Source organism: Piliocolobus tephrosceles, chromosome X (assembly GCF_002776525.5).
Source record: "Piliocolobus tephrosceles isolate RC106 chromosome X, ASM277652v3, whole genome shotgun sequence".
Classification (NCBI taxonomy): Eukaryota; Metazoa; Chordata; class Mammalia; order Primates; family Cercopithecidae; genus Piliocolobus; species Piliocolobus tephrosceles.
In genome coordinates, this window is record NC_045455.1 from 43,161,182 (window position 1) to 43,186,477 (window position 25,296).

The window sequence follows — 25,296 nt, forward strand, 5'->3', positions numbered from 1 at the left end:
ACAAAGCCAAGTCTTGGAATAGTTACTCCTTCCATTCCCCCCCGCCCCAAAACGCACACACACACACACACACACAGCCCTCCTTAACGATCAAGACTGGAGGGCCTTATATGTCAAAATACGGTTGGATTTTATCCTATAGGCAATGAGTCATCACTGAAAGTTTTTTAAATAGGGAAAACAGGGAGACAAAAACATTTTTTATAGATAGCAGAATGAAAACAACAGGGTATAAGAAAAGTTAAAGAAATTCTAAATATAGCTTCTTACTCTTTCATAAGAATGTTAGCAACTACCTTGTTTTAATACCTCATGATATAACAAATTATGCTATTAAATATTTCGGTTTTTCTAAACTGAATGATTATGGAATGGAAACAGCGAGAACTATACCAAGATCGGGCTCCCTCCTTTTTGAAGGGAAATGGGTAAGAGAAAGTGAATTCAAAGACAAATCCTCTCCTCGATTACAAAGGACCCGAAACGAGGACTGCCTACACACTCAGCGTGAAAATTAAGCCCCAAACTTGGCAGGTCGGGGGATTCCTTGCCCCACGCGGCAAACGGATGACAGTCGCAAGTTACCTCGAAAGAGTCAATTACTCCACACTGAACGCTTGACCAGCCGCCAGTGCAGATACTTCGAGGGACCAAAGGCGTCTCCAGTCGGAAGCTCAAGGTTGCAGGCCCTCAACAAGGGATTTCAGGGCAGGGGACCGTTAGGACCAGTAACCAAGACAACCATCTCCGCACCCGTGAGGAAGATGGAAGGAGCACTCCCACAAGCCGCCGGAAGTCAGCTCTCCCGGATGTTCCGAGGCGTGGAAAGCAATACACGATGGGAGGTGGAGTCCAGAAGCGAGCCCCGCCTAGGCTACGGGCGGAAATGGCTCCTCGCCTTGCTTTGCCGCCCCTCCTCACTCTCGCCCAATCCCCGCGGCCGTCAGAGAGCCAATCAACGTTTGTCTCGACATTTTCCCGCGAGAAGTGTTACTAATCCAGGAACCGAAAAGGGAGAACCCCTGGATGAGGCACAGTTGTGTCCTAGCTTGAAGCCTTTTGCTGGAGCGCTGCTAGGGTTAGGATTCTGCGCGGCGAGGCAAGATGCTCAAGTCCAAGACGTTCTTAAAAAAGACCCGGGCGGGCGGCGTGATGAAGATCGTGCGCGAGCACTACCTGCGGGACGACATCGGCTGCGGTGCGCCCGGGTGCGCAGCGTGTGGCGGGGCGCACGAGGGGCCGGCCCTGGAGCCTCAGCCCCAGGACCCGGCGAGCAGCCTCTGCCCGCAGCCGCACTACTTGCTGCCTGACACTAATGTGTTACTGCACCAGGTGCGTGGGCGGGCGAACCGCGGACAGTGAGGCCCCACCGGGACAAGGGGGTATGACACGTAGGGAAACTGAGGCTCAGGGAGGAGGGTCTTTGGCAGTGTCTCATATCTAGGGGAAGGGAAACCCCCTGGGGACCCAAGCTGCCTGTTCTCCAGGCCGAGGTTCTTTTCCTTGCGCTTTAAAAAATGTAGTTTTTGGAGTCGTATTTTAGACACGTTATTTTTCTAACTCCTGGTGTCTCTTCTGCCTTAGATTGTAAGTGCCTGGAGGCCGGGGACCTGGGCTTCTGGGGCCTCCAGCCTGCGACTCCCAGGCAGCTTGTAAGTGCCTACGAACAAAAACTATGTGGGCCAACGTATTTCTTTATTAATACCCTTAATTCTACGAAGTCTTGTGATTGGTCTGTTTAAGTGTGCTTTTTAAATAGAGCTGAAGGATTTAGTGACTATTGTTTTCTATGGCCAAATAGCTTCTTGGCTTAACTTACTCAGTGTTTTTAAAACATAAAGTATTTATGCCCAACATAAAACAGGATTTTGTGTTTGACAGAGGCTGCTTACAAATGAATATAGGAAAAATTAACTTACTTTCTTTTTTTAAGATTGATGTTCTTGAGGACCCTGCCATCAGGAATGTAATTGTGCTACAAACAGTTCTTCAAGAAGTGAGAAATCGCAGTGCCCCCGTATATAAACGTATCCGAGATGTGACTAACAACCAAGAGAAGCATTTCTATACTTTCACTAATGAGCACCATAGGTAGGAGGAATATTGCTAAGTCAAATATCAGAAAACCACAGGATTAGCTAAATTGGGAAGAGGGTTCCTGTGAGTAATTTGTGACATTGTCAGTAGGTAAGTGATAGATTTCATACCCTATTTGATTCTTACATCGCTGTGCAGAGGATAATGCTAAGTGAATCTCTCTGAGGTCCCACAGGCATTGATAGGCTCAAGCCTAAAACCAAGGCCTGCTGACTCCTAGACTAAATAAAATTACTCCTAGGTAATTTTATTTCCAAAATGTTTTCATTTTGAATTGGTTTTAGCTTGAGTTGGACCATAGAATCTTGGAAGATAAGATTTGCCTAAGTTCCTGGAATGCCATATAATGTGAACAACAGGGTAATAAAATGTATGAGTTTGTGAAGTTTCTATTTTGTTTAAAAATAGAAAGTAGATTTATTCTTAATGGTCTTTTAAAAAGTTTAATACTTTGCAGCTGATTACATTGAGCAAGATTAGGTTAAGGAATATAATTCTTTTTTTTTTTTTTTGAGACGCAGTCTCACTCTGCCGCCTAGGCTGGAGTGCGGTGGCATGATCTCGGCTCACTGCAACCTCCGCCTCCCAAGTTCAAGCGTTTCTCCTGCCTCAGCCTCCTGAGTAGCTGGGATTACAGGCACGTACCACTATGCCCAGCTAATTTTTGTATTTTTAGTAGAGACAGGATTTCACCATGTTGGTCAGGCTGGTCTCGAATTCCTGACCTCGTGATCCACCCACCTCAGCCTCCCAAAGTGCTGGGATTACAGGCATGAGCCACTGTGCCTGGCCAAGAATAGAATTCTTTGTTGTGCTTTTAGATTCTTTGAACTCAGTGTGTGGTCTCAGAAAGTAAGATATTGCCTATTATGTTATATTACATAAATAATCTATGATGGCTATTTATGGTACTTTTATTGGATTAGACCAGGGCTTCTCAATCTTGGCATTATAGATATTTTGAACTGAAATTTTTTTTTTTTTTTTTTTGTGGTGGGAAGGCTGTTTTATACATTGTAGGATGTTTACCAGTGTTCCTAGCCTCTTTGGCAGAATCCCACCCCTTACCCCCACCACCACCACCACCACTCAGTTGTAATGATGCAAAATGCCCTGGGGGGAGAATTCACTGAATTGAGAACCATTGGATTAGTGTGTAGGATTCTGGTAATGAAATTCCATCAGATTATGCACATTTCTAAAAACCTTAATTTCTCAACTTTCTTGATTCTTATATCTCAAACTTCAATGTCCTTGTAAAGAATACCAGTAAAGCCCTTGTAGGCTTCTTATTGTTAGTACCTCCTTGAAATCCAGAAATAGGAACGTCACTTATTTTTCAGTGCAGAAAGACCCACGTTCGAAACCAATTCAAAAATTTATGACTCTGTCTTTCACTGATAAGCTTTAAGCATTAGCAGCTGGGCGTGGTGGCCTATGTCTGTAATCCTGGCACTTTGGGAGGTTGAGATGGACAGATCACTTGAGGCCAGGAGTTCCAGACCAGCCTAGCCAAATTAGCTGGTTGTGGTGGTACATGCCTCTAGTCCCAGCTGCTTGCGAGGCTAATTTGGGAGGATCGCTTAAACTCGGAGGTAGAGGTTGCAGTAAGCTGAGATCATGCCATTGCACTCCAGCCTGAGCTGCAGAGCAAGACTCTGTTTCAAAAAAAAAAAAAAAAAGCATTAGCAAGTGCATTCAACGATGAGGAATAAAATAATTCTAAAACGATTAATGTAAATCGATCAGATTATAAAATTGAATCTATTACCATTAAGTACTGGAAGCTATTATAGTGAACTTTGCTGTTGCACTTAAACCTGGCTTTGATGAACAGATTTAAAGAAATAGATGAATGTGTTGACATTTGGGAGTTTAGATAGAAGAAATATGTAATATCTATTAATATACCTGGCTTTTCAGTCTCTACATAGCTTCAGCTATTAGTGTTTACCATGGATAAGTTACATGCATTATTTATTAATGACTGTAGAATTCTGATTATAAATGATCTACTTATACTATTTGTAGCTTTTAGGAATTGCTATTAACCTACAGTTTAAGAGAAATCTGATTATCAGACCTGTGAAATTGTATTATAATTTATCTCAATAAACTATTATTTAGTGTCTCAACTTGAAGTATAAATTCTGATCTTGAATTTTTCTTTTTAGGAAAAAAAATTCTATTAGCCTTTTTCTTGTCCCATTAGTAACATAATTTTCTTCTTTTCCGAGCAAATTGTTTCTTAAAAACTTAATTATAGGAATCTTAATTTCTTCTCTGAGGTGTACATCTGAATACATTCCAGAGAAAAGATATACCATTGACTTTTTCTGGTTTAGTGGTTAAGCATGTATGTGCTAAGAGTTTTCACATATCCTTGTGTCTACTGATTTCCTTTTATTTCGTTTTTTTCTTTCCTTTCCATTTAGAGAAACCTATGTAGAACAAGAGCAGGGAGAAAATGCTAATGACAGGAATGATAGAGCTATTCGAGTAGCAGCAAAATGGTACAATGAACATTTGAAGAAAATGTCAGCAGACAACCACCTGCAAGTTATCTTCATAACAAATGACAGGAAAAACAAAGAGAAAGCTGTAGAAGAAGGAATACCAGCTTTCACTTGTAAGTCTAAATGTAGAAGTACTTAGTGCATGTTTGCAAATACGTGTAAAAATCATCATCAGACCTATAGTCAGATGTTCACTTTACTATTTAGTATTTTTGTAGTCCTATGTAACTTCATGTGATATTTTTGTATTTTTAAATTTCACATAGTTTTTAAGCTAAATATGTTGTGGTGCCCAGTGGCTGTTAGTTTTCGCCTCAGTATTTGCAACTGGTTTAGCGATGAAATCTCATAAATACACTGGAACGCCTGCCTCTGCTTAGGCATGATCACATCAACAGATTTTTGGGTTTTGTTTCTTAAATAAATTGAGGCCAGGTGCCATAATCCCAACACTTTGGGAGGTCAGGGCAAGAGGCTTGCTTGAGACCAGGAGTTCAAGACCAGCCTGGGCAACATAGGGAGACTATGTCTCTACAGAAAAAAAAAAAAGAGAGAGCCATGCATGGTAGTGTGTAACTATAGTCCCAGCTACTCAGGAGGCTAAGGCATGAAGATAGCTTGAGCCCAGGGATTCTAGGCTGTAGTGATGTGTCATTGCACTGCTGCACTCCAGCCTGAGAGACAGCGTGAGACTGTCTCTTAATGAATGAAAGAATGATATGTATACTGTTGGAAACAACACTATCCATCTTTTCTGTATCTAAGGAAAAAATACTATCAAAAACAACATAAACTTATTTTTTCAGGTGAAGAATATGTAAAGAGCCTAACTGCTAACCCTGAACTCATAGATCGTCTTGCTTGTTTGTCTGAAGAAGTGGTATGTTTTTGTTTTGTTTTGTTTTGTTTTTGAAAAGTGAAAATATTAAAATAGCCACTTTGGAATATTAGGCACATAGATATCAAATTTAAAAATTGGAATGTCGGTGGGTAAGCTGGATTTGGAATAGTTGTGTTATAAACGAGTGGATGTCATAGGCTTATTGAAATGCCATTCCTAAAAGACAACTTTCTAAAATAGATGTATTCCCATTAACCTGAGTAGGGCCTGGTACGTGGTAGCACTGTTTGGTTGAGGAAAAAATGAATGGAATCCATGGCTGATTTGTGAATAAAGAGTAGCTGTTGACAAGAAATGGCAGGCACTGCAGGCAGAGAAAGAAGAGGGAGGGGAGTGTCCAGGTAGTAAAGACCTGTAACTTATTCTGTAGGTTAGTAATTTTTCAATTGATTTAAAAAGATCTCTCAGAAGGGCTGCTATGAAGAGGAAAGGATTCTGAGATCCCTTTCTTATATATCAGGCTAAGAAAAAGCAAGGGTATATGAATGTGGATTGGCGGAGCAAGAGAGAATGATCAGAAATGGTATTTATTTGTAAGACCACTCTCGTGTCAGTGTGTAAGACTATGCATTTTATCCAGGAAAGATTAGAGGCAGAGAAGTGAGTAAAGGAGTCATTGCAATAGCTGATGTGAGAAGGAGTGCTAAGGGAATAATTAAACTCTGAGCCTTCATTTTCTTTTATATAAATATGTAATGTTTAGCAATAATGACTTCATAATATTGTTGTAAGGATCAAATAAGATGATAACTGTGGCATTAATACAATTTTCATCTCAGTGCCTGGCACATAGGTATGGTAAGTATAAATGGTAGCCCTTGTTATAGAAATAAGTTTTAAGTGATAGGACATTATATGTAAATCCAATCTTTACATTTCTGTCATTCCTTCTTTCTTTTATGATACTTTATGAAACCAAAAGGAAATGAGAAGTTAAAAGTTGAGTTTGATTTTTGAAACACAGATTAAGTATTGCCCTAATATGTAGCCACTTAGTTATATGTGACTGTTTAAATTTAATATGTATTAAAAATTCAGTTTCTTGGTGGTACTATCTATCTTTCAAGTGCCCAAGAGAAACTTGTGTCTAGTGGCTACCATATTAGAGATCACAAAATGAATACTTCGTCATAGAAAGCTGTTTTTATTAGCACTGGCCTATGAGAAAAGCTACTATATTTTCTCCTATTCAGAGTTGTGTATACCATAATGTAGATTTCAAAAATTCCCTGATATTAATAATAGTTGTGTATTGAGTGAACAGAAGACTTATAGCGGCATCTTTTTGTTTGCTTATTTCATAGAATGAAATAGAAAGTGGAAAAATAATATTTTCAGAGCATCTTCCCTTAAGTAAGCTACAGCAAGGCATAAAATCTGGTACATACCTTCAAGGAACATTTAGAGCCAGCAGGGAAAATTACTTAGAAGCTACTGTATGGATTCATGGTGACAATGAAGAAAATAAAGAGGCAAGTATATAAATAAATTTCTTATACACTAAAATAAAGATGCTATTTTATATATTATGACCAGTTAATGGTAAATACTATTTGCGTAACATATGAGGCTTCACATTCTTTAAAGCAAATAGTAACTTTTTTCTTTCCTTTTTTTTTTAACAGTGCTCATGATTTGTCAGGTAGTTTTTTAAATCTTTGCGCATGGCATTTCATTTAATGTTCAACCCAACCTATAAAAAACGAGGTAGCGTACTCTTATTTGACCAATCAGGACCTTGAGATTTAGAGAGCATAAATAATTTTTCCAAAGTCTCTTGGTACTAGCGTAAGTTATGATGGAGCCATGAACACAAGCTGTATATTCTGGCTTATGTTTTTTCTACCTGATATTGAGAAATTAAAGTTGTGAAATTAGGGACACAATAGAGAAAGAAAATCTATAAAGGAGGAATAGAGATTCTATAGAGGCATTCAGAATGTATGTAAATATCTGTTAGATGATCTTCCCTTTAATATATTGCCATTAAAAATATTTGGGCTCATGCCCTCTGTTGTTTTAAACAGATAATCTTACAGGGACTGAAACATTTAAACAGAGCTGTTCACGAAGATACTGTGGCTGTGGAGCTTCTCCCCAAGAGTCAGTGGGTAGCACCATCTTCTGTTGTTTTACAAGATGAAGGTCAAAATGAAGAAGATGTGGAGAAAGAAGAAGAGAGAGAACGAATGGTATGAATCTAAGCAGGAATTTTTTTTGTCTGTGTAGCTTTGTATTACTAATATGTCAGCTTTGGAAGACAACAGGTTTCATTGCTTTCAGATTTATTGCATAAAATTATAGTTTTGTATATTTAACACATGTCATACACATGTTTTTTTTTCTCTTCTATGTAGTTTTATTGTCTTAATTTGCTCAAATAAATGGGTTTAAATGCAAACAGACTGTTAATACGAGTATGAGTTAATACAAGTATGAAACTGAAAATCTGTGACATTCAAGTATGTTATTTGACTTAGTGAGGTTTAAGTAAATACAAATTTAAAATTTTCTGAAATGCTTTAAGTAATGTTTTAGGAAATGTTTTAGAAATGCTTTAGGTGAAATTCCCTTAACATAATAGATGTACTTCTGGGCCATTATATTTGGGCAACTTACCTGGTACCATATTTATTCTGAAGAGAATGCTTCCAGTTATTTCTTACGATATAAGCTAAGTCTACTTGATATGACCTATTTATTTCTGTATTTTATAATTACAGTAACATAAATAGTTGGAATACATGTAATAGTTTTTGTATTCTTCTTTTTCCATCATTTATGTTCATTGCTCTGGAGTCTCATTGTGTGCTCTGGAGACTCATCCATGGAGAGTCCAGGCCTTTGGATAGTGTTAAGAAGTGAAATACCATAGGAACTTTTGTTATTTCTAATAGCAGACACTCTTTATTTGGGTTTTTTGGGTTTTTTGTATAAGGAAGAATCTTTAGAATGAACAAATAAAGGTCCAAAGGGAACTAGTCACCATACCACATAGCTAATTTATGCAAACTAGTACTCAAAGCCTAGTCTAATTCCCAGACCTGTGTGTGTATTTTAGTCAGTAAATCCTCATGTTAATCCTGAAAAGTGTTGAGTTCTAACATGTGTATTCAGTTATATTTATTTATTTGTTTTTGCTTTTTGATTGTTTTGTAGTGCTTTATTATCAAGAGAAAATGTCTGTGGTTTGGTTGGGCATGTTCTTGTCTAGAATTTTGAAACATCAACATTCTGTAGTCTTATGTTGTAATTTACTGCCTGAATGGATTAGTATCCATGTATGTATTTTGATTTTGAAAGGAAATTGCCTGATAATACTTAGAGGAATATAACTGAACATTATTATTTTTATATCTCAGCTTAAGACTGCTGTAAGCGAGAAAATGTTGAAGCCTACAGGCAGAGTTGTAGGAATAATAAAAAGGAATTGGAGACCATATTGTGGCATGCTTTCCAAGTCTGACATTAAGGAGGTGAGTAAAGAGCATTTACTGTGTAATAAAAAAAAGATAAACATTTAGTAGAACTTATAGCCTTTCTTTTGCCTCCATCCTCAGATGTTTTTTGTGTAAAATCTTTATTCCTAATTTTTGCTAGTCAAGAAGACATCTCTTTACACCTGCTGATAAGAGAATCCCTCGAATTCGCATAGAAACCAGACAGGCTTCTACATTAGAAGGACGGAGAATTATTGTTGCCATTGATGGTTGGCCTAGAAATTCCAGATATCCAAATGTAAGCTTAAAGTATTAATTTTATTTGGGGATGTTTAATTAAAATTTTGTGAATAGTATTTCTGCTTTTAATAAAAATGGAATCACTTTTATGTAGGATTTGTACTAAAATTTAGAGATATTTCACAAAGTGACCTGGTAAGTAGCATATTTACTTTAAAAATTAATTTTATGAAATTCCAGTGTAAATCATTTGGTTACTTTTATGTAAATTTCTTCTTTTTGAGAGAGAGTCTCACCCTGTTGCCCCGGCTGGAGTGCAGTGGCGTGATCTCGGCCCACTGCACCCTCCACCTCCCAGGTTCAAGTGATTCTTGTGTCTCAGCCTCTCAATTAGCTGGGACTACAGGTGTGCACTCCTGTGCCCAGCTAATTTTTAGTGGAGATGAGGTTTCGTCCTGTTGGCCAGGCTGGTCTTGAACTGGCCTCAAGTGATCCACCCGCCTTAGCCCCCCAAAATGCTGAGATTACAGGCGCTAGCCACTGTGCCTGGCCTCTTTTATGTAAATTTTTAAACCAATGACTTTTATTAATCATGGCTATGAAAACTGAGTTCTATACAGATTCTAATCAACAAATTTTGAAAAGATTATATTGGAAGCACATTTTAAATTTGAACGTTAATGAGAAATAGACGCTTTAGATGTAAGAGCTGGACCCTTATGAAGTTTCCATCATAAGTCAGTTGAGAAGTCTTACCTAATATACCAAAGGGTCATTTTCCAGAAGTCGTTTTGGGAATATTTAGGAATACTGAGATAATATCTAAATGCTGAAGAATTTAATAGCATAAGATGTAAATTTGCTGTAAAATACGCATTTCTAACAATGCCTCTTGGTTTCAGGGACACTTTGTGAGAAATTTAGGCGATGTTGGAGAGAAGGAGACTGAAACAGAAGTTCTGTTACTTGAACACGATGTTCCCCACCAGCCTTTTTCACAGGCTGTTCTTAGTTTTCTGCCAAAGATGCCCTGGAGCATTACTGAAAAGGTAACTTGAAAGTAATTTGTAGTGACTTTATAAATTATATCCTCCCTAGTTTTGTTTAATTTCTGTATGTGTTTTTAAATATGTAGACACCACGGGCCCTCTTTTCCTGCATTTTGTTGGGTCTAGCATTTTTAGGAATTACAGAAGAAGTCGTTTGCTTCTTCATTGAAAGGTAAGTTTGTCTATGGGGCAGACACTTGCATATATTAAATATTTCAAAGGGAAGGAAACCATTAGTTACAAATCATATGTGGTGTCTCTCTGCTCCAGTGCAGGAAAAAGAGATGTGGTTGTCATCAAGAAAATACAGCTAAATTGTTTTTTGTATAAGTATTACTGATTTCACAAGAGCTATTAATATGTTGTAGTTGTGCTTTGGAAATAATTTATTTGTTTATAATTTCATGTCTTCTAGGACATGAAAAACCGAGAAGACCTGAGACATCTGTGTATTTGTAGTGTAGATCCACCAGGATGTACTGATATAGACGACGCTCTACATTGTAGAGAACTTGAAAATGGAAATTTGGAGGTATAAATATGTAATAATGTCCTTACCTCAATGTAGTTCTGTTCTGAGTTCATTTTCTTTTGACCTAGAATAGAATTTGCTTGTTAATTACTCTTGTGAAGTATAATTATAGCTGCAGACTATTGGCCATGTGTCAGAAGTTGAAATGGCAGAGGTGACTGAGTCTTTTTTGAATTTAGCTAAACTTTATCTTACTGAAACTCCCATTAGGTACATTTACCCAATCAAGCATATTGACATGCTTTTATTTTTATCTTTTTAAGGTTGGTGTTCATATTGCTGATGTGAGCCATTTTATTAGGCCAGGAAATGCCTTGGATCAAGAATCAGCCAGAAGAGGAACAACTGTGTATCTTTGTGAAAAGGTAAATGTATTGAATTTAAAAATTTAGCAATCATGGACACCTAAGGATTTTTAAACAGCCATGAATTAGCTAAGAAAAATACATGGAATAAGATGGCTTTAAATCACTAAATATATAGAAAATTTTTGTTACCAAGTGGTTCAGATAACAAAGTATTAGGAAAGTCAAGGGGAAGGTTAAACTTAGTCTCTTAGTGATTTATTGTCAAAGTTCTTCTTTATACTTTATTTCCATAAAAGTTTAGTTTCTCTTTTCTTTTTTTGGTATTTTAAAAACACCTTGTAGTTTGTATTAAGCATTGGAGAAAGGTCCAGTCATAGAGTGTCAGTTATCAAGTATAAACTTACACAGACCAGAGATTTAAAACTTTCAGAGGACAGCTGGGTTATTAGTATAGAGGACTTGAACTTAGATTAATTGGCATGAAGTCCAATTTTCCTTCATAGCTTTCCTTTAACAATTTTGTGTAAGTACTTTTATAGAAACATTCCTTTTATTTGACCTTTTCTCAATTATCCTATTTATAAAAACCAGAACAGTTTTCTTTCCTTGTTTAATTAATATTATTTTAGAATAGAACCTCAAATAAATGTATGGATATAGCTAAGTAATCTGTGGTTCTATTTTTATCTTTTGCAGAGGATTGACATGGTTCCAGAGTTGCTTAGCTCTAACTTGTGTTCCTTAAAATGTGATGTTGACAGGTATTTCTGCATGTTTTTTTTTCCTTGAAGACATTGTATTTACTACTTTAACCCAATTCCCATTAACAAATACTCTATATTTTCCTTCATAGGTTGGCATTTTCATGTATTTGGGAAATGAATCACAACGCTGAAATCTTAAAAACGAAGTTTACCAAAAGTGTTATTAATTCAAAGGTTCGTTTCATGGCTATTAATCTCTAATTTTTAAACTTTTTGGTACTTTTTTGAAAACTAAATAAAGTTAAATTTTTAAAAGATTCGTGTATATGTATATATACACATATGTAAAAATATATATTTGAAAAGGGATGTTATATATAATAGTTTATATTTACTTAACCTAAAATAGAAAAAACATATACATATAAATGTATAAATGCCTGTGATATAAACATGGTCTAAAAAAGTATGTGTGTAGCCACAGCTGCAGGCATGTGCTTACACACATACAGATGCACTTAAATTTACACTAAAATTCATTTGGCTCTTTGCTACCTACTCTCGGAGAAGAATGCAGAACAGGCCACCAGAGTCTTATTGCCAGCTTTCTTGACCCAGCTAATACCAGGCCACAGTAACCAGCCCCAGCCCCGGTGCCATCACCTAAATTTGAGATTGCTGCCCACTTCTTGAGAATTTTTCAATCGGGCTGGATGCTCTTTTGAACATGTAAAGTGGGTACAGATAAATGTATTTCAGTTTGAGTCGGTGGAGGGGAAGAGTCTTTCTAGGCAGAAAAACAAGTGCTAGGTCTGTGCCCTCAGGATAGAATGGGGGCATTGTTATAGCAAAATTAAGAGGGTTTTTTTTTTTTCTTTGTCCAGTTATCTGCTTAATTTTTAATGTGATTCAGAAATTAGTTCATGTTGCAGTTGTCCTATATTCAGAAACTTACAAAGTATATATACTTGAGAAGACCAACTGGTGGTTTTATGCCTTAAGTCAAGAACCTTAGTAATTGAAGCTGTTCCTACTTATAAATGGTTAGTGTTTTAAAAGTTAGCAGGTACACTGCTTCTTTCTTCACATTTTCTCACAGAAATGATATTTAAGTCACTGTTGGATTTCAGTAGAACTAGCCTGAGATCTTGTTTCTTCGGAATGGAGCCAGGTTGTCTTTCTTGTCCTTTTCCTTTTTTTTTGTAGTTCTCCCAAGAATCCTTTATGTTCTCTCTTATTTTGCCCTACATCTTTCTTCAAGGTTTGCCAAGCCCCTTATCTTCTAATGATCTGTTTTCCAAACTTAACCTGTTTTTTTCTGGCCCTTTGGCATCCTTGCTGTTCTGCTAACTAGTGGTTGCAAAGAAAACTGTTAGACTGATAAAGAGTGATGTGTGAATTATTTAAGCCATCACAGTTTGCACTTGGTAAGAATGACTTTTAGTTCTTTAAGACTTGGTCAGTATAACCAGTATAAGACTTGGTCAGTATAAGAAAATGATAAGAAAACAAACCTAGTGAACACATAACATAAAACCTCTTTTAGAGGGGAAACTCTTAGTAGATGAGTTGGCTATCCCAGGAATCTGACCGGACCTGCGTTATCTAACTCTGTTATGCTCTTTCTTCTTTTCACTTATGAAGCTACTCTTTAAGCAAGAGAAAAAAAAAAAAAAATGGTGGATTTCTCTGAGAGAAATAGGAACAGAAGCAGTTATTTGTATATTTGCATTGTTTATCGTTGGGGATTTAACTCTTTTCTACTATGATTTGTCTGGTTTTTACATACTTAATTTGGGTATTTATTAGATTTCCTGCAAAACATGATGTCTCACCTCCTGTACTCTTAATTATTTGCGGGAGAATAATAATCATCTGGAAAGGATTTCACATTTGTTATCAGAGGAAGAATCCATCTAACCTTTATGTTTTAGCATTATCTGGGTATTTATACAGTAACTGGAATATACAAGTAAAGTTTAATGTGTATTTGCTAACAACATTGCCATTTTACCTTTTAAAATATGTTTGTTTATGTTGTATAATGCCTCAGATAAGAATTAATGAACCAGAAATCATAAATGTGTAGTATCAAAGCTAAGAATTTCTGTTTCGTTACTGATTTTAGGTTTTCTGAAATCATGGATTTTATGTAGTTAAAGTAGGAGGACATATTGAAAACCATTTTTCTATCATTTATAAGAATTATATAACATACAATTTCTTTTTTAGGCATCTCTGACTTATGCTGAAGCTCAGTTGAGAATTGATTCAGCAAACATGAATGATGATATTACCACTAGTCTCCGTGGACTGAATAAACTAGCCAAAATTCTGAAGAAAAGAAGGATTGAGAAAGGGTATATTTTGTTTTTCATAGTATTAAGATAATTTTTATACTCTTTACGTTGTTTGATCATAGGCAATAATGAATTATTTAAAAGGGTGAATAGAGACTCCTGTTTCTTCTAGCTTCCATCCATTCATTCATTCATTCATTCATTTATTTATTTGAAACGGAGTTTTACTCTGTCACCCACGCTGGAGTGCAGTGGCACAATCTCGGCTCACTGTAACCTCCATCTCCCGAATTCGAGTGATTCTCCTGTCTCAGCCTCCCGAGTAGCTGGGATTACAGGTGCCCATCACCAGCTAATTTTTGTATTTTTTAGTAGAGATGGAGTTTCGCCTTGTTGGCTAGGCTGGTCTTGAACTCGTGACCTCAGGTGATCTACCCGCCTAGGCCTCCCAAAGTGTTGGGATTACAGGTGTGAGCCACTGTGCCCAGCCTCTAGCTTCCTTTTAAGTGTTAGCAACTTGATTCTGGACCGATGTTTGGTCAAGAGTTCCATCCTTGTAATTTGTTGTGTTAAAAAATTGTGTTTGAGTTAAAGATACTGAAGAAATTCCAGGAAGGCAAGAACTCCCTAAGACTTCTGTAAATTGTTTCTAATTTTAATTAGAAATAAGTTTCCAGATTGGACATTGGGTTTCAGAGGTTTAAATAAATGGAGATTAGGTCCTCCTTGCACTTTAAATTTTAGAAATTATTTAATTCAGCCTCCTCATTTTTTAGGCAATTAAAAGTGCATAAAAGGAGTCTTCCCAAAGATCTGACTAGTAACAGATCTGAGTCTTTTAGCTGTTAGGGCATGGCTTTTGCCTAACTACAAAAGGCATAAGGTATAGAGTATTAACTCAGGCATGTTGAAGGAAACCAGTTAAGAGAAATTTGACTCTTAAAAGACGTTGTTGATTATCAGAGGAAACCAAGTACATGAATCTTCCAGATGTTGGTCTCAGAGTTCCCAAGTCCACCTAGGATAGGGTCACAAGCAGTTACTAAAGGTGTGGTGAGTGTGGATTGTACATTTGTGTCATTTCATAAGATGCGCCTATTTAAATTCATTAAAATTTAAAATTAATAAAATTAACAACTTAGTTCCTTAGCCTTACTAGCCATATTTCTTTTTTTTTTTTTTTAATTTAAGTTCTAGGGTACATATGCACAACGTGCAGGTTTGTTACATATGTATACATGTGCCATGTTGGTGTGCTGCACCCAACTCATCAGCACCCATCAACTCGTCATTTACATCAGTTATAACTCCCAATGCCATCCCTCCCCTCTCCCTACTCCCCATAATAGGCCCCGGTGTGTGATGTTCCCCTTCCCATGTCCGAGTGATCTTATTGTTCAGTTCCCACCTGTGAGTGAGAACATGTGGTGTTTGGTTTTCTGTTCTTGGGATAGTTTGCTGAGAATGATGGTTTCCAGCTGCACCCATGTCCCTACAAAGGACACGAACTCATCCTTAGTCCAGTCTGGCTTTGTTTGCCTACTTAAGCCTCAGCAATGGCGGGTGCGCCTCCCCCAGCCTCACTGCTGCCTTGTAGTTAGATCTCAGACTGCTGTGCTAGCAACGAGGGAGGCTCCATGAGTGTGGGACCCTCCGGTCCAGGTGTGGGATATAATCCCCTGGTGTGCCGTTTGCTAAGACCTTTGGTGAAGCGCAGTATTCGGGTGAGAGTTACCCAATTTTCCAGGTGTTGTGTGTCTCAGTTTCCCTTGGCTAGGAAAAGGGATTCCCTTCCCCCTTGCACTTCCCAGCTGAGGTGATGGCTCGCCCTCCTTCAGCTCTCGCTGGTGGGGCTGCAACAGCAGACCAGCACCGATTTTCCAGACTCCCCAGTGAGATGAACCTGGTACCTCAGTTGAAAATGCAGAAATCACCCGTCCTCTGTGTCGCTCACACCAGGAGCTGGAGGCTGGAGCTGCTTCTATTTGGCCATCTTGTTCTGGTCCTACCAGCCGTATTTCAAGTGATCGGTAGCCACGTGTGACTAATGACTATCATATTGGACAGGGCACACATAGAACATTTCCATCACTGTTGAATGTTCTGTTGGATAGTGTTTGAGGTAGTTATATACCTATGTCTACTAACACCTCCATTTTCAGGGAATTTTTTATGTGATCTTAAATATGCAACTTGAAACTGAAAGGATCATTTGAGCGTGCTAAAACCCAGTGGACACTATTAAATTTGAGCAAAACTTTCACACAAGCTTGTCACTTGGATACAAGAAGAAGATAATTAATTTTTTTGTGTGTGACACAAAACACCACAGTTTTTTTTTTTTTTTTTTAAGCAATGTAAAATGCGAATTGAAGCTGTATTTATTTTAGTAGTTTTAAAGTAAGAATTTGCATTTGTAACATAGCTTTTTAAAACTGGAAAGGATTTTTTAAATTTCAACAGTCTGTATTTTTAATTTGGTTAGTAGATGGTTGCCTACTGGGAAAACATCATTGAATCATTTTAGTCTTAGGGAGAATTGAAAAAAAAAATAAACTATCTTTTGCCTTCTTAAAGTATTAATACTCATGGGTAGACATAACATTTTATGTATTCTATGAGGAAAAATGATCAAAATGTGATAAGTATACCTTGCTTTTTATGTCAAAATACATTAATAAATACATATCAGACCTGATGTAGAGCCTTGTTTTAAATGCACACTACAAGGCAAGAAAGGAATATTTTTGAGATTCTCTTTTTAGTATGTATTCCTACTATAGTTCTTTTAATACAGGTGAGGAATTGAGGAAGACAAGGACTTAGACTTAGTATTTTACTTAACTTGCTCCATCTTATTTTAATTTTTCTCCTCCCCTTCTTTTTCTTCTCCATGATTGTTCAAGGTTGCCCAGCCTCATTAAAACTTTTAGGTTTAGGTTGATTTAGAGCTGACCTCATGAAAGTTATGTCAAGGTATAAGAAACATTAGACTTGCCTTCCTTATGGGAATTTACTTTCCAAAGGAGAGCTTGCCAGCTCATTAAATGAACCATGTGTGTAAAGTCCTGAGCATGGATTGTTTATCTGACACTTAGCAGTCAAATATTAATAGCCATCACTACTTGTAACATATTAGTGATAGTAGGTTATCAGTTGCTTCTCTGTTGGTGTAATCTTTGTGGAGGATACTTTTGAACTGTGGATCTCCTGGTGTTACTAAGCTACCCACAGCAGCTTCCCTTTTGCCCATCTTTATTGTCTCCTGCCCCAATAACTGTTCTCTGTAGTAAATTAAATACAGCCAATCCCCTTCTTTATTTGTAAAAGTGATTAAAAACCTATGTAGCTCAATAAAAACTCGTTGTTTGGATACAGAAGATACATAAGCCCTTGAAGCACAGGGATTCAGATTTCCTTGTGTTGCTATCGTCCTCTCTTGTTAAATGCGTTTTAAATCTACTGAGCTATTGATGAAAGCCCTACTGAGCTGTTCATGAAAATAGAACATGAAACAGCAGATGGTCATAAAGCCTTCAGAAGAGCAACTATTACATATTTGCTGTAGTCGTTGTCTTTTTAAAAAGAGTATTTCTATAATTTTGTCTTTTATTGGCTTGCTTGACTATAATTTTTCTCTTTAATTTTTATTTAGGGCTTTGACTCTATCTTCTCCTGAAGTTCGATTCCACATGGACAGTGAAACTCACGATCCCATAGATCTGCAGACCAAGGAACTTAGGTTTGTAATTTTTTTTGATGGGCAGTAGATAAGATTTTTTATTTTAAATGTCATGTCTACTATAAGTACAAATAACCAAAACATTTATATACAAAATAACGATTAGGGTCATGATTTCTACTTTATTTGGCTTACGAAGGACAGAAAAGTAAATTTAAGCTCAGTTTTTCTTCTATAAAACTGCGTTTAGTCGCATAATATAAGAACTTTCAATTTGAATTTGTTTGCTTTGATGTGTGACGTATTAGAACTTGACTAGTAATAGTTATAGTAAGATAAAAAAAGATTACCCTGATTAATTTCTAAAGTAGAATATACTGTAGTGCAGGAGTTCCCAGCCCTTGGGATGTGAGCATTACCACCTGAGATCCGCCTTCTGTCAGATCAGTGGCAGCATTGGATTCTCACTGGAGCGCCAGCCCTATTGTGAACTGTGCATAGGAGGGATCTAGGTTGCACACTTCTTATGAGAATCTAATGCCTGATGAAACCATCCTTCCCTCCCGTCGTCGCATAGAAGAATTGTTTTCCATGATACCAGTCCCTGATGCCAGAAAGGTGGGGGGTAGGATAGAATAATGGATAGTAGGATAGATAGTAGGGTAGAATAACGGTGAAGATCGTGGGCTCTGAAGCCAGACTCCCTAGGTTTGGATGCCTCTGCTGTTACTACTATTATATTGCGAACTAAAGTAGTTATTTGACCTCTGTATGCCTCAATTTATTTGTCTGTAAATTACCTATGACTGATAATGGCGCCTACCTCATAGGTGCTGTGAGGGTGATATTAGCTATTGTTGTTTATTGATTTAGTTAAGATGTAGGAAACAAGAATTTTTTTGTTAAATCAGAGTTTAGGCCTCTTTCCCTGCCTCTTATTTATATTAAAGTAATTCTGGAATTCAGCATGCATATACACTTTTCTAATAGATGACCAAGGGTTAAAAATGGGAATATACTCAAATTTTTTACTTAGAACCAATATGTGCTTTAGTGCTATTATAATATCTAAAAATCCCTTATAGTAGAACTTCTGTATATGTCTAATGTTAATGCTAATAATGAGCCCAGTACTAAGAGCTTTTATGAGCAAAAGGTTGACACTAGCTTTGCCAAAGTAAAACGTCAGTCATTTCTTCTTACCAAGAAGAAGAAAGAACACATTTCTAAGATGTCCCCATGTGATTAGAGGTCTTTCTAATATTTTTAAAATGAATATACTTCAGAAATATTGTTAAGAAGTTACAAGATGAAACCTGAATGAAAGGTTAATACTGTATGTTCATTGACTTGCAAGACAGAAAGCACTGTATCAACAGAAGATGGATCATTTTCTAAACTAACCTAAAAATGGATGTGAATAACTATATAGAGAATGACAGCAGTATCAGATTGGTTAAGAGTTTTGAAGTCAGATTGTGTGAATTCAAATTCTCATACTGCTAATAACTCTCACCTTGAGCAAGAGAATAATGAACATATCCTCAGTCTTCTCATCTGTAAAACAGTGTGTAGGAGTGTGTGTGTGTGTGTTGAGGGCGGGATGTACTTATAGCACACTGACTGGCCCATTAGAAGTATCGAAATTAGCTATTATAAATATGGCCTCTTCATTTGAGTAATTTATTGTTAAAAATTTTGGTTTTTAAGCCAAAATTTGTATGATCTAAATAGCTTTTAATTCCTGTAAACTTTATTGATTTACAATTAAATAAAAATATTTTTGGACCTAGTAAAATCAAGTAAAAATGCTTGTTTTCATTTTATATGTAAATAGAGTAGTAAAGCTTCTGTTTTTGAGTGCAATTTTGTTGTTGTTTTTTGACACAGAGTCTTGCTCTGTCACTCAGGCTGGAGTGCAGTGATGCAATCTTGGCTCACTGCAACCTCCACCTCCTGGGTTCAAGTGATTCTCATGCCTCAGCCTCTTGAGTACCTAGGACTACAGGCATGTGCCACCAGACCTGGCTAATTTTTTTATATTTTTAGTAGAGTCAGGGTTTCACCATGTTGGCCAGACTGGTCTCGAACTCCTGGGCTCAAATAATTTGCCCGCCTCGGCCTCCCAAAGTGCTGGGATTACAGGTGTGAGCCACTGCAACTGGTTGAGTGCAATTTGTAAAGTCTCCTCTAGCATGTAAGATTTGCTCTAGCATGTAAGATTTATTCATGCAGTAGTTGCATAATAAGAGATTGTTAGCAGAGTAACTGAGAGATGAAAGAATCGTAAGTTATTTAAAATACAAATGTACACAGACATATGAATGTTTACATAGGAAATGCTCTTACTATCTTCTTGGTAACAAAGGTAACCTGTGAAAAAATATGATATATAGAAGTCTGAGATTCTTTTTTTGTTTTGTTTAATGCTTTTTCCATTGGCAGGGAAACAAATTCCATGGTTGAAGAATTTATGTTACTTGCCAATATTTCTGTTGCAAAAAAAATTCATGAGGAATTTTCTGAACATGCTTTGCTTCGAAAACATCCTGCTCCACCTCCATCAAATTATGAAATTCTTGTTAAGGCAGCCAGGTCAAGGGTAAGGTCCTATAGTTTGAAAAATCATCTATTTGTGTTTTGATCTACCTGTTGTTCTAAATAATTTACATTCATATTTCCATAAAGGTTTTATTGTTTGTTAATAACAGGAATATGCCAATAGTTCTTTTTTCTTTTGGTTTTTTTTTTTTGAGACAGGGTCTCACTGTCACCCAGACTGCAGTACAGTGGCACAATCTCAGCTCACTGCACCCTCCATCTCCCAGTCTCAAGCCCTCCTCCTGCCTCAGCCTCCTGAGGAGCTGGGACTGCAGGCGCACACCACCATCAGTGGCTAATTTTTTGTATTTTTGTGGTAGAGATAGGTTTTCACTATGTTGCCCAGGCTGGTCTCAAACTCCTGGACTCAAGTAATTATCTCATCTTGGCCTCCAAAAGTGCTGTGCTGGGATTACAGGTATGAGCCACTGCACCCAGCCTAATGTTTTTCACTGTATGCTAAAGCCAGATGTTTAGACTAAGATATATGCAGCATCCTGGTCATATAAAACTCTTCCATGTTTCCTTGCCTTTATGCATGTTTCATATGTCTGTGTTGCTTCATGGCTCCTGTCAACCACCTAACTTTACAAATAATGTATTTTGTGGTTTTTGTTTGTTTGTTTGTTTGTTTTTTACTTCAACTCAGTTAAATCCTTTCCATTTCATGTTCGTAAGAAAAGTATATTTATTCCATACATGGAAAAGAGGAAACTATAGAAAGAGCACATTTTTTCAGCCCTGTATACCCACTACTTCTTGTTAGTAGGTTTTCATTTAAGGGTGCTCACCCCTTGGGTGACTATGGCTTATATTGCTTTTCCTTGGATTACCTAGTTAGGCCCTATCTTTCTCATCTAGAAGAGAGGGAGCAGTAATGTTGGACTGCAGGGCATTAGTCTAACACGATGGCATTGGTTTCTGATTTTGGATCAGACTTTTATGGCATGCATACCCAGCATCTCCAGATTCATAGGAATTGAATCAGCTTCTCACTCCTCTGCTCCAAGGCTTACTCTGTAAATAGGAATTTTTTTTCCTTCATTATCTTACTTCTTCCAAAGACCTAAGGGAAGAGATGTATATTTGACTCATCTCCCTAGGGTAGAACAAGGCAGCTAAATTTGATGAATCCCAACATTGTTCTAATGGAACTGTAGTGACCAGTACAGTTTTGTTTCTGGCTATTACTTCTACTTTGAAGGGAAGGAAAATAACGAAAACATGATGTTTGTTCAGTCAGATCAGTTATATTTTGAAGACATAATGGTGCTGACTCAGAAATGTTTAATATGGTGCTCTTCCTTTCTTTTTGTTTACAGAATTTGGAAATTAAGACTGATACAGCCAAGTCTTTGGCTGAGTCTTTGGATCGGGCCGAATCTCCTACTTTTCCATATCTAAACACTCTGTTGAGAATATTAGCCACTCGCTGTATGATGCAAGCTGTGTACTTCTGTTCTGGAATGGATAATGATTTTCATCACTATGGCTTAGCATCTCCAATATACACACATTTTACTTCACCCATCAGAAGGTATTTTTTTATGAATTTAAAGAAGATAGAAAATAGTTAATTTTGAATTTTAAAAGCACATATTGGTACTGACATACTACGGTTCTTATTTCTCCTTCATCTGTCTAGATACGCAGATGTCATCGTTCATCGGCTTTTGGCTGTGGCTGTTGGGGCTGACTGTACTTATCCAGAGTTGACAGACAAACACAAGCTTGCAGATATATGTAAAAATCTAAATTTCCGGCACAAAATGGCTCAGTATGCCCAACGTGCATCAGTGGCTTTTCATACCCAGGTATTTGCCTTCTGTTGATACTGCTAGAAAAGATGAAGTTTTGTTCATTTTTAATTTAATTTCAATTTTTTTTGTTAATTTCAAAATATTTTAAGACTAAATAAGTTGTATGTTATTTTACAGTTATTTTTCAAAAGCAAAGGAATAGTAAGTGAAGAAGCCTATATTTTATTTGTAAGAAAGAATGCCATTGTGGTATTAATTCCAAAATATGGTTTAGAAGGGACAGTCTTTTTTGAAGAAAAGGACAAACCAAACCCACGGCTTATTTATGATGATGAGGTACAGCATTTCTCATGTTTGTTTTCTTTTCTGGGGGGCACTTTTTCTTTGGGAGTTCGTAAATGGTACCCATAAAGCATAAAATTATTTTTTGTACCCTGAAGAATTTATCCAGATCTCCAAATACATGCCAGGAAATCTACATTTAATTTTGCCAACTAAGCTATGGTTTTATTCACAATTTCCCGCCACTATATATCTTCTCATATGCAATTGTTGTCTTTGATTTTTTCTTTTATACCATGTAAAGTTTTGCCCTACATGCACCAATAAAGTAAAGGAATAAATGACTATTTACAACTCAGGGAAGGAACTTTTTTTTTTTTTTAACTTACTTCCAGTGTGTCTTATTTGACACACATACTCCCTATTCACCTTAGGAGAACCACAGCCCTGAGAGAATATTTGAACAATAAACTGGCCAAAGTACCTTTGTGTTCCTCTACTAAACTAAAAATTTCCTATTTTTTAGTGGGTTGATAAATTAATCACCAAGATTTTAATGAACATATATATATTAGAACTATCTTAATGAAGGAGAAAGTATGCACATAAATAGATCATATTTATGTGAGACTATTAGGTTTATGGCCTTTGTTATGTTGAACACGTAAATGCTTACTAATTTTTACATTTAAACTTTCACTATGTAAGATAAATTATAAAGGATTAGAACCAAGCCTCAAATGTAAGGAAGCATTAAGAATGATAAAATGTGTTTTGTTTAGATACCTTCACTTAAAATAGAAGATACAGTGTTCCATGTATTTGATAAAGTTAAAGTGAAAATCATGTTAGACTCATCTAATCTTCAGCATCAGAAAATCCGAATGTCCCTGGTAGAACCACAGGTAAGGCCAAACTTAATATTTCCTTGTTGTGATGGAACAAACAGTACATATTTTGTCAAAGAGACGGACATAGTTATTTCTGTTTAATGTTAGAGGGAACCCTATAAGTAGTGTAGAAACCAAATATTTGCATAGCAAATCCTGTTTTCTCACCGATTTCTTTAGGCCGCGGGATTCTAGACATCTGAGATTCTGCTCAGGTCTTTGGTGGCAAAATAAAAAGATCTTCCATTCTCCTGCCTAGTCTTTTCTATCTAGAAGTTTTGAACTCTGCACTTTGAAGATGAAGTGTAGGTTTTTCACCTAAGATACTGGTTCTTAACGTTTGTCCTTCTCCAACACACTTGAAACCTCTGATTCTGTCAATCACAGTGGCTCCTCATGGGGAAGGCTGTTTTATAATTAAAAAGAACACTTCCTAAATGACATGCTTCTCATGTATTGAGACCATGTCTACTTTTTGCATTTTTGAACCACTGTTACTCTGTAAACTACATTGTGTATAAAACCTGTATATATTCTGTGTATAAAACCCTTTCCCCTCCCTACCACTACATCCTTTTAAATTTGAAACTGGCAGTGGGGAAGGGGAAGATGAGGATGAGATGTATTTTATCCTTTAAATCACCTTATTTCCCCCCATTTGCATTATCTTAGATACCAGGAATAAGCATTCCTACTGATACTTCAAACACAGACCTTAATGGACCAGAGAAAAAGAAGATAAAGCTTGGAAAATAGCTATATTCAACAAAAATCTTCAAAGACTGGTTTTATTTTTAAAAGAAAAAACTTGAAAGAACACTTCTAAGCCTAAGTGTGTGATAGTTTGTTACTTTTAAGTACATTTTAATAATTTCAGACATTTGCATTTTTATTGAATGGTTGACTCTATCTGTCCCATCATACTGCTTTACTTCTGGGTTGAACAGAATTATTTATGCAGAATAATTCAATTGAATATCCATCACTTAAATACAGTGACAGGACAGCAACTTCAGGGATCTGTACAGATCATTTAAATGGAGTGCTCATCTCATTGAGGAGCAGATTAATTTTGCATGAGTACTTTGATTATTTAATATTTGTAGGAAAAAACTTTCATTTTCCTACAGAGGAAAATAGAACAATTTTAGAAGCAAGGAACAATCTTCTTTTCTAAGTCTTGGAAGCTGTCAGTGTTGAGGACGTAATCTCCTTTGCCATCTTTAATTCACCTAATTTATACTAAGTATTCTCTTACTGTCTTTAAAAGCTTCCTGTATTTTATTAGTGGTCCTTGAACAACTGTGAATGTTTGGGAATTGGTAGAAAGGCAAGAAGTAGGATATTTTGACCCGACTGGAAAGATGGTTGTTTTTATTACCAGGTAATAAGTGTGATCATTGTTGAACTTCAGCTCCAGTGTCTCTCCAGAATAAGACATTGACATTCAAATGTCTATATCTTGTTACTTACAAAATAAAAAACAGATAATTAGTGGCTTTTAAATTGTAGTTGTATCAGTGTATATATACACGAGGGGAACTGTATAAAGGCATACTAAAGGGAACAGATTAAAATAAGTATTATTAATAAAATTTGGTGTGCCAGACTGACTACTTCCTTTGCTAATCACAGAGATTGGTAATGATTAAATTAATACTTTCAGGAATATTTTGGGATAGGGTTGCCTTAAAACATTTTACTTGGCTTATTCAATTTCTAAAGCACTTACGGTGTGTCAGGTTCCACTCAAGTAAACTCTGCCTTCAAGGAGCTTGCAGTATAGTGAGAAAAGCCTGGCAAGTAAATCAGCCAGGTATACTGAATAGGTAGCCATTTAGGCACTCAATAAATGTTGAATAATTTTTCCAGTTTCCTATTACTGAGGAAGACCTCCATACATTGAGACAGAAACTTGTGTCAGTTGGAAGAAAATAGACTTGAGTAGTCTTTGGTCCAAGTAAAATGGGTCAGTGACACTAAGAGTAGGAGTC

General features: G+C 36.7%; 2 protein-coding genes across 7 annotated transcripts in view; one reads left to right on the top strand and one right to left on the bottom strand.

The window, feature by feature from the left end:
• Positions 1-878, bottom strand: part of PIBF1 (progesterone immunomodulatory binding factor 1) — a 267,479-nt gene extending 266,601 nt beyond the window's left edge. For all 4 annotated transcript variants that reach the window (XR_002725238.2, XM_023186443.1, XM_023186434.2 and 1 more), the window contains exon 1: positions 586-878. The gene's annotated coding sequence lies outside the window, so the exon portion shown is untranslated. The remainder of the gene's footprint in view (positions 1-585) is intronic.
• DIS3 (DIS3 homolog, exosome endoribonuclease and 3'-5' exoribonuclease) lies at positions 855-24,897 on the top strand. 3 transcript variants are annotated; one of them, XM_023186399.2, is made up of 21 exons: positions 855-1,332; positions 1,934-2,091; positions 4,533-4,726; positions 5,420-5,493; positions 6,819-6,986; positions 7,542-7,706; positions 8,877-8,990; positions 9,115-9,252; positions 10,097-10,243; positions 10,659-10,775; positions 11,039-11,140; positions 11,780-11,844; positions 11,937-12,021; positions 14,020-14,147; positions 17,743-17,829; positions 20,215-20,371; positions 21,693-21,907; positions 22,016-22,184; positions 22,308-22,466; positions 23,195-23,317; positions 23,975-24,897. In XM_023186399.2, the coding sequence occupies exons 1-21, from the start codon at positions 1,105-1,107 to the stop codon at positions 24,056-24,058; spliced, it is 2,877 nt and encodes a 958-aa protein (XP_023042167.1). In that variant the 5' UTR covers positions 855-1,104; the 3' UTR covers positions 24,059-24,897. The 3 variants fall into 3 exon arrangements, with proteins under 3 accessions (XP_023042167.1, XP_023042176.1, XP_023042184.1); XM_023186408.2 differs by lacking the exon at positions 855-1,332 and adding an exon at positions 1,579-1,652; XM_023186416.1 differs by lacking the exon at positions 855-1,332 and having other exon boundaries at positions 2,082-2,187.
• Positions 24,898-25,296: the final 399 nt, after the last annotated feature.